The sequence below is a fragment of the Eurypyga helias genome, unplaced genomic scaffold (genome assembly GCF_000690775.1).
Source record: "Eurypyga helias isolate BGI_N326 unplaced genomic scaffold, ASM69077v1 scaffold25444, whole genome shotgun sequence".
NCBI classification, from domain to species: Eukaryota; Metazoa; Chordata; class Aves; order Eurypygiformes; family Eurypygidae; genus Eurypyga; species Eurypyga helias.
In genome coordinates this window covers 1-9,371 of record NW_010248547.1, presented here as the reverse complement: position 1 = coordinate 9,371, position 9,371 = coordinate 1, and the positions used below count along the sequence as shown (strand labels likewise).

General features: G+C 45.3%; 1 protein-coding gene across 1 annotated transcript; it reads right to left on the bottom strand.

Annotated features, from left to right (window-relative positions):
- Positions 1 to 5,024: 5,024 nt before the first annotated feature.
- MRPS33 (mitochondrial ribosomal protein S33) lies at positions 5,025 to 7,163 on the bottom strand. Its single transcript, XM_010151096.1, has 2 exons — positions 6,913 to 7,163; positions 5,025 to 5,168 (listed from the first exon to the last, which is right to left on the bottom strand). Exons 1-2 carry the CDS (start codon positions 7,125 to 7,127, stop codon positions 5,063 to 5,065), a joined length of 321 nt encoding a protein of 106 aa, XP_010149398.1. The 5' UTR covers positions 7,128 to 7,163; the 3' UTR covers positions 5,025 to 5,062.
- Between the last annotated feature and the right edge of the window lie 2,208 nt (positions 7,164 to 9,371).

Genomic DNA, 9,371 nt, shown 5'->3' with positions numbered 1-9,371 from the left:
TATAAAAATTCTTTTTCAGCCCTTGGTGAGATTTGTTTTCACAGACCTAGCTATGCTATGAGAAAAGGTATGAGGTCATCCAGTCTGCCTTCTCTTTGGGGAGAGAAGCGGTTCCCGTGCTGTAACACTTGGCTCAGTCTAGCTCTGCCTGACTCAGAGAGTCTGAAGAAGAAGTCGAACAGAAGCCGAACTCACTTCTTGGGAATCTTCTCAATTTTGCAAATACTTCACCTTGTGGAATTTTCCCCAGTATTCCACCCAGAACAACTCAACACAGTACATATAAAGATACTTTGGTGTCCTGATCGTTATCCCGTTCATTTCGTATTTATCCCCCTAGACCACCCTAAATAATTTGTCAGCCAGCACGGTGGCAACGTCCCCCTAGTATCTGCCTACAGTGCCACTGCTCGCTGTTGGACACGCTATAGCTGTGCCCTGCTGTGACCGAGCCTTCGCACGCAAATTCTTTCAGATGTCACTCCATGTCTGTTCCTTCCTCGGCACTCAAGACACGTTGTTATTACACTTGAGGAAAAGGACGAGGAAAGGGACAAGGAAAAGTGAGGAGAAGGGGGTGAAAAGACAAAAATGCCTTTTTTCATGCTACCCCAGCTGTGCAGGCACACAAAGATCCACTCTAAATATCTAACCCACACACATCATTTAAGTTTTTCTTCTTGACTTTAATAACAGTAAGGGTATTGTTTTCATTTCTGCTTCCTTTTATACGCTAATAAATCCTTTCAAAAAATGTTATTAGGACTTGTGAGTTTTCCATTGTTGCATGGGCAGGTGAGAGAAACGATGCTGCCCCTAGATGAGGTTAAACAGGAAGAGTTTCTGCTCTCACATGTCTCAATATCAAGATGCCAAACAGAATGTGCCCCCTTGGAGGATTTTGTTTCCAGGAGCTATTCCCAAGAGACTGTACAAGAACTGTCACAATCAAACAGTTCTGAGACGAACTGAGTTTAAAGGAATCAATCTGAGATCCCCATAGCACTTGTTTTCTTTATGTGTTATCCTTTGTGCTTTAAAAGAAAGAGAAAACCATACAAAACAGAGTCTGTCCCTCATCAAAGCAGCCTTTTGGATTTACAAAGCTTTTCCAAACCATACAGACTTCATTTTGTTGTTTTTTAAAACAATCCTAAAACAGCCTGAAGTGGTAGAGAATGCTTTAAAATTTCAAAAGTATTTACAGTTCAAGAAATACCTATGATATTTAATTCTTACTTTCTGACCAAATCAAGATTTTTTTCCTGACATCTAAAGCAGAAGAGTGAACACGGTAACTTACCACGTCAAGTTAAAAATGTCATCAACTGCTACTTGAAGGCAGCTCTCTGAAATAGGCAGGGGTGCAAGTCCTACCACAGCCACACTAAGTTCTGTTCTTTACACAAAGTTTCCTGGGGTAAACTCCCACCCTAGAAGCAGCTTACCCTCGTGGCACTATTCACTAAGGAATCATTATCCTGATTTTGCTCTTGAGGAAACGCAGGGAAGTAAGACAAAGCATGTGTCTAAAACCAGAGTAACTCAGGTGCGTTTTGCTGACCGGCATAAACTCAGCTCATTGCTTTAATAAGTAGAATAAACTCTTTCGGCACTGGGAGAAACTTTGTTCAAGTTAATACTTTCCTGAGCGGAGCACGTACATCTATACTGTAACACACCGGTTCCGCTGCCAGAAAGCAACACTGTCTTTATTTCTTCCTCTTTTCCCCTTCCTTCCACCATTACAAAGTTAGGTCATACGCAAGTGAACTTCTGCCTGTCTGCAAGACTTTCCGTATCAAGGTTGGGGCAATAACTGCATGTCCTATAGAATATGTACAGCAACTGGGCCAGCCTGCTGGCAGCGTAGCTCGTGATTATCAAGGCAGTACTCGGCAGCAACGGCTGTGGCATACCAGAGCCTAATTGCAGGCAGCCGTAGTTAAAGCACTGCAAATTAAGGCAGCAGTGGCACTTCATAAAGCTGTTCAGGATTGGGAAGAGTTTAGGATGTGACTCTCAGTCCCTCAGAGATCAGCTGACTAGGTGTATTCCCATCCATCTAAACATCTGCCAAGGACAGTCAGCCCTCACCCTCAGGAAAAGGGTGGCTTTTGTACCAAAACGCACCAGTTTCAAATGAATCAACGTGAGGGGAAAGCCTCAAATGAGACTGTAATTGCACTGGATTATTTGTACATAAAATGGATGTGCCATTATAGCAACAGCTGCAAAAAGCCTGTGTTCCCACCCTTACCCCTCAGAGTAGTGTTGAACCTCTCCTTCCCCTCCTAAATGCACAGACTGCGTGAGTACCTGGCACACTGTTTCAGGATCGACTGCCCGTCTGCCCTGCGACTGACAAGATGTGTTTTTCTCCAGGCAACACCTACCCCTCAACGACAGAGCACAGGTTGGAAGGGAGGTAGGAAAGGGCCTCTTTATCCCAGCTGTGGAGTGGAGAAAGCTGTATTTTCTGGAACAAAACACTAGCGCTCCCAGCAAGGAATGGATTATCCAATAGTAGGATAAACTCCAAAATGTCTCAATCACTGTTATTTCACAGTGATGTCCCAGGGGAGGGGAAACAGCCATTTGTGAGAAGACCTAGTTCTATCGAATGAGTACTACAGAAGAAAGATAATAAAAATTAGACAGAGGAACCTTCCTGATACTGCTCTTCTGAACAGTTTTCATTTTTCACTCCATCCACCTGCTTGTGCAAACACTGCGGAGAGAAGATGAAAATCAGCAATTCAGTCCATTTCTTTCACATCTGATTATTTCACCGTTTCTCTCCTCTTTTGGATATGCTATTCTAAGTATCTTCCCAAAGTACGTTCCCAGGGTGACGCTTTGATTCTAGAGCAGGTTTGCCCTGGCAGGTGGCACAGAGGGGATCCTCTTCCTACGAACAAGATTCCATGATCAGAGACGACTAGCCAAACGATTTTTGCTTTCCTGTTCATGACAGGAACTTCTCAAACCCCATGAACAGGTAGGTGTCTTGGAGTAGACAAGGAAGAACAGATCTGAGCCCCAAGCCGAATTACCTGATCTAACACATCTGAGACGGTATCTGTGTGTAGCAAGGTGGCACGTAGCAAGGTGGCATGCCGAGATACAGAATGCCTGCAGCATTCACTGCCCTCAGTAGGCTCCACAGATGCTCAGTCCTTACACAAGCTAAATGGGAGTTCAGAAGCATAACCATGGCCAGCCATGCTGCATATTCTATCCGTATGCTCATACCCAGGTCTCCCCACACAGACAGCTGAAGGTGACGCACACTTACTTCACCGCAGCAGGACCATAATTCACTTTTTGATGCATGCACACTTTCTTGCATGCTCATACTGTCAAAGCTTTAAGTGTTTCACAGGAACAAAAAAAAGGATGATGTTGATTTTTCATCTTAAACTGCAGAGAAAATATTTTCATGGCTTCGGTTTAATTTTAGCAGACACCGCGTTCTTGCCGAAGTACAACCACCAGCCGTCCAAAGCAGCTGCAGTAATTCTGCTGAAGAGGTTCAGCACTGCTCTTCCCACCAAACAACCGAGCAACTTCACCCCCCACGGCCACAGCCATCAAGTGTCAGGCAGCTGCAACCTTCCGACCTGGGCAATTCCCTCTCCGATCTAGTAGGTGGCTCCATGCGGCCCCGCTTCCTGAAGAGGAATTCAAGGGAACCAGACTGCTTCCCCTCAGCCACACGCAGTCCCAGGAACCAAGTGCTTCTCGGAACTCCCATCACAGGCTCTGTGAACTGCGGTACAAGTCACAAACACAGAGCACTAAAATGCCACAGGCACGTTAGAGCTGAGCAAATGTTTTAAGTTACTAAAAGAATTTTAAATAAGAGAGGAACTCCCCACTGCAGTGCAGAGCAGATAAATCTCTCACTGACTTTCACAGCATTTTCTTGTCGGTGCTAAGAACTTTGGCAGTTCTTCTGCAACCGCAGATCTAAAATCAGCTCCTCGGAGCTCAGAAAGCCAGGTAACACTCAGTAAGGGTACTAAACAAAACACCTTTAATACGATCAGTGCCTCTTCAGTCAATAACCTCGGGGAAGTCCAGTTGTTAAGCTAATACAAATTTATGTAGAATCATCGATTTCAGTGACTGGACAGACCCTTCCAAATACACTTGTATTTGAACATGCTTGGGTTTAGAAGCATCAGCAGGTTAGTAACGCTCCTTCCGTCAGAACGCCTCTATGCAAAAATCAAGCACGCCCCAAGCTAACTGCGCAAATACTTTCTGCTCCAGTCCTGCTACATTTTTAATAGCCCTCCTTCAGCACTTCACGGACGCTCCACTAAGCTTACACAGTCTGGAAATTCAAAGGTGCCACTTCAGGGCAGAGGCAGGCAGGCCGCACGCGTGGGCAGGCAGAGCCGCGCAGCCGCATGCCGTACCTGCTGCTCCCGGACAGGGACTGACAGGGAAGAACAGCAGATGTATGCAGTCAGTACTAACCCTGGAGGAGCCTGGCGATAAAGCCACGGACTGTACGCCAGCGAAACTGTTCGTCACCCCGTGAAGCACTTCAGACGTGTCCTCCCAGCAAACCCACTACAGCTACCTGAAATGAATCCCACTGTAACAGGCCAAGTGACAAGCAGCAGCAGAAGCAAAACCCCTTATTTCTTTGTGGCCACATGCAAAACAGCATGATATGAAGTCCAGGAAAGTAAAACAGACAATGAAAAACAAAGTTTCCCAGATCTAGACAAATTGAAACAGCTAAAGGTGTTTGCAAGAAAAACATTAAGCACTTATTTTTGTACGACTGTTTTTACTTCTTGGGTAAGAGTGGGCTGGCAGACTGATGTGCTGCGAAACACCGTGTATTTCGCCTACAGAAATTCAAACCCAACAAAACCACAAAGACCCAAGTGCACTCCCAAGGTGGACTCCAGTACTTCAGTGTGTTTCCTGTGCCCCACAGGCATCTCACATGCCAAGCACCCCTCCAGCTGGGAACAGAAAGTCGGAGTTACAGCTGCTCTCCAGCATTTCCCGAGTAGTTCATTACATTGTCCAAGTGGCACTATTTCTTCTTGAGAGCTCTCTTTCCTTCCCCCTTCTTTGGCTTTTCCTTCCCACGGAGCTTTTTCAATCGCCTCATCTCCTCCTTAAAGTCCTGGTGCTCATCCCTGGATGGGGGAGGACAATAAAAAGGTTTACTGTATTTCTTGGAATATCCAGATGTGAAAGGTTCTTTGAAGTGTATGATCACAAAAACACGCCTCAAAACTCTTTTAATGGTGAAGTCCACCCTGAAACACCCTGCAGCGTATTCGGTGTCACTGCTAACAGGTAATTTCGTGCGGAGTAACATGAAAAGATTTCCCCTGGTACTTTCAGAACTAACAAGGTTGCCCTTTTCTGCAACAAATGGTGTGTGCACAGATATATTATTTCCATTGCATTTATCGATCCACTATGTTTGAATGAGCAGTAAAATATAAAAATCAGCAAGAGCGAGAATGAGAATTTCACCCTTCTCATCTAGCTCAGCAGTCTAGCAACAGCATGTTGTGTTTCCGTGCTAGATACTAATTTCAGGTCATTAGCTTCTAAGAAAACAGGGGCATGCTGAGCGGTAATTACAGTACATGACACTGCTCTCAGGTGAGTTCAGGAATGAGTTATGAAGGAAGCATCAGCTACTGGTAGAATCTTAATAGGAGAATAAAACAGGAAGGAGGATAAAGGGGCTGGCAGAGATAATGAATCCTCAATAATGTTCTAATAAATTCTATTTAATCTCTGTCCCTGTATTTTCCAGTGCAAAGGTATCTTTCAAAAGCGTCAACTGCATCCGAACTGGCCTGCGATTGCTGCACTGCTATTTTTAAACACAACTTTTCTGAAAAAGAAAGAAACACACTTGTGCATTATTATCAGGTCGCTTTACTCTTCAACTCTTCATTAAGTATTTCTGACCAGCAAACCTGATCTTCCACAAGCTCTCTGTATACAGAGCTAGAGAAGGAACTCGAGATTAGGAGGGGAAGGAAAAGAGTAGAGAACACGATCGCGTCATCAAGGCTCTGTGTGTCAAACAGCTATTCTAGGAAGAGTTTGCATGTCCACCTAAACCAAGGGCGTCCTGGATGCAACCCTTGAACCCTAGAATTGTGGCACTAGCAACAGAAATTAATCTGGTTTGCCTTCGGGTGAGCAGCCTCATTTTTAAGGAGTTTCTCTAGTGCTACCTGGCTGAAGTCAAACGACTGCATTTGACCTCTGGTGCTGTTCTTTAGCAGGGCAGGGTTTTTTTCTACTTGACACTGGAAATTCATTCAGCAATTAGACAACTGGTTTGGATGAAGCTGGAATTAACAAGGCTAATTAAACCACATTTGGAATTTAACTTGATTTATTTTGAAGGATAAAAAGTCCATTCAGCCTAACACAGACTTTCCTTCTCCTCTAAATTTCACTTACTGGCTGTTGAATGATCGAGGTATATATGGTAAGACTGTCTTAATGCAATTTTTGTGTTAAGGCAACATCACCTTTTTGTAGCACATTCATTTGCCATGTTCAGGCCTCCAGACCCACCTCTTGCCTATGAAAAAGCTCCCTTCCCTTCCCCACAAAGCCAAAGCAAGAACTATTTCTTAACTAACTGGTTGCCCATAACTGCACCTAAAGTCTCCCTCGCAAAAGGTTCTAATTATGGGAAAAGTTACTCAGACAGTAGTCACTTACTTTATTCTCCTTGCCCTCACTGCAACAATCCAGTGCGTATTTCCATATGCACCATATTCCAAACTGATATTTTTTTTCCCATGTTCCTCTTTGCCTTGAGGTAAAAAACCTGTAACAAACCTCAGACCCACCCGTTTCCCATCCCCAGTTCTGCTCCCACCCCATAAGCATGCCGATTACCTGTAGAGACCAAAGTAACGGAGTTTATTCATGAGGGCGTAGTAGGTGTTGTGGGGAGGATACCAGCTGTACACCTCCTTCCGCTTGGCCAAAGGCTGCTCACTGAATAACTTCACTACCTTCATCGATTTCGAGTCAGTTGGCCTGACAACTTCTCCAAATATCTGAGCACTCAGCCGGGCCATTCGAAGGGCGTAACTGGATACATTGGACATGTCCCAAGGAAGAGCAGGCACACACCAACAGCCAGACCTTCCTGGGCCTTCCTGCAAAAGAAGACACAAATGAGCCATAACAGTGAGATGGCTGGGTATTGCATGCTATCCCAAAACTATCCCAAAACCACTCCCCATACCCTGATCACGAATCTGAGGTCATGCGTTCCTTGTGTCAGATCAGTCTAATTCTTAATACGTAATCCCATGTATAAAAACTACTCCTACACTAATTGAGGAACAATTAGCAGCCTAACTAGAACGTTACAGACAGCAATATGGACTGTAAGAGTACCGACACCGAATGACAATTTCCCACGGCTAGTTTATTAGCCGGTCCTACTCAGATGGCTTAAGGCTGCCTTTAAACTCCAGCAACAGGGAAAATCACAGTGTGACCCCAGCCAAAAATGGCACCCGCTGTGATGGCTCCGACTTCTACACAAGCACAAGCTCAGCCACCACTGAAACATACTGAGGCAGCAACCTGGAACATCTTCGCCGAAGAGTTCTCACCCCATGTCAAACAGTACGAATGTTGTTACAGTCCAGCTAGCAAAACTGCCTATTAACTGTATAAATAAATAAAATGAACCATGTTTCTCAGTACAAGTCCCACAGATCGTTCCCCTATCAACTCCCTTCCCTTGATCATTGCCATCAGCTTTTTCACCATTCCCTTTTCAGTCTCCTGGTATCTATTCTTCTTAAGAGATGAAAGAAATCTCCCCGCAGTAGATTCCTTTTTTCCAAGAAAATCCCACAGCAGCAGCTTCCCATTTGCTTCCAGCCACCTCCCACCTAAAACCACCTCTGTGGACAAGGATATTGTCTCAGCTTTCCTACGCCTCCCTACTGTTTTCTTTTCTTTGCATCTTAACTCCTTCTTGGCAGAATGGGATGGAATGGACAAGAACAGGAGTCCCATGATCCCGTACTTGACGCTGTACGTTGCCTGTACCGTGTCTGTTTGCGTAAGCGATGACGCACGTCTCCAGAGAAATTAACCAGGGCTCGTTCAAGTGCGCTACGCTTAAAGTTTAAAACCCTTGTTTTAAGAAGTACTGCACATCTGATTCCAGAAGACGGACATAAAAAATTAAAGAGCATGGAGCAGGGAGAACAGTAATCAGCAGGACAGGGCTGAGCCGATTTTAGCAGGTTAACAGGGAGCCTGTTGTTCAGTAACATGAATCTGAAGTATTCATAACCCCACGTACGCACATCAGCCCGCCGCAGGACCTGATGTACAACCGTCTACTCTGATTTACTCCTGTTAGCAGAGCACCAGAGAGGAAGCAGAAAGAAAAATCAAGCAGGAAAATAACACAAGTAACCTGGGTGAGAAAGTATAACAGAAAGAGAAACAAAAGGGAAGGCAAAGCGTCAGAGATCCCAAGTTAAGGCAGCAGGCCTGCTGCGAGCAAATGGAAGCTCTTAAATGACTGCAGGTCAGCACCTCAACTCGAGCATTTATTACACAGGGGAATCATAGAATCAGAGAATGGTTTGGGTTGGAAGGGACCTTAAAGATCATCTAGTTCCATCCCCCCTGCAATGGGTAGGGACACCTTCCACTAGACCAGGTTGCTCCAAGCCTCCTCCAGCCTGGCCTGGATCACCAAGTCTTCCTAAATCATCCGTTTCAGAATGGCCAGCCCCAGTTCCTACATTCAGAGATACAGCAACAAATTGTTCCCAAAACTCTTCATCCCATCATCACCTTGAAAACCCCACCAGACTCAACTCAAAGACAAAGCCTGCTTCATCTTTACCAACTGCAGCCTCAAAATGAAAATAGCTTTAGCTCCAGTGATCGGAGGGACCTGCTTTTCACGTCAGAATTGGTAATGGAATCGAAACAGCGCAAGCCACGGCTGGAGACCTCTGTTAACCCTCCCCAGTCTGAGAGCGTGAGAGATAAGAAAGGCAACGGCTACAAACTCCAAGTGCCAGAGCTATCCCAAGTCTGATTTAAGGCAATCTCTGATTCTGTGAGGTGCCACCAGTAGAATTTTGCTCTTGTAGCTCACAGCAACGGTATTTGCAGGATCACCTACTGGTAATTAACGCACCCAACCCAAAAGCCCACCCACCACGCAGCGCTGCTGCTTCACCTGCCCCCGCTCCGTATTGCTACTCAAGGCCTTGCTCTCCCATCCCGGAATGGGTTTTTCCTTCTCGATCCGCTGGCTTGTCTCAGACCGCTTCCTTCATGCTTAGCATACACCAGGAGACCTTTCC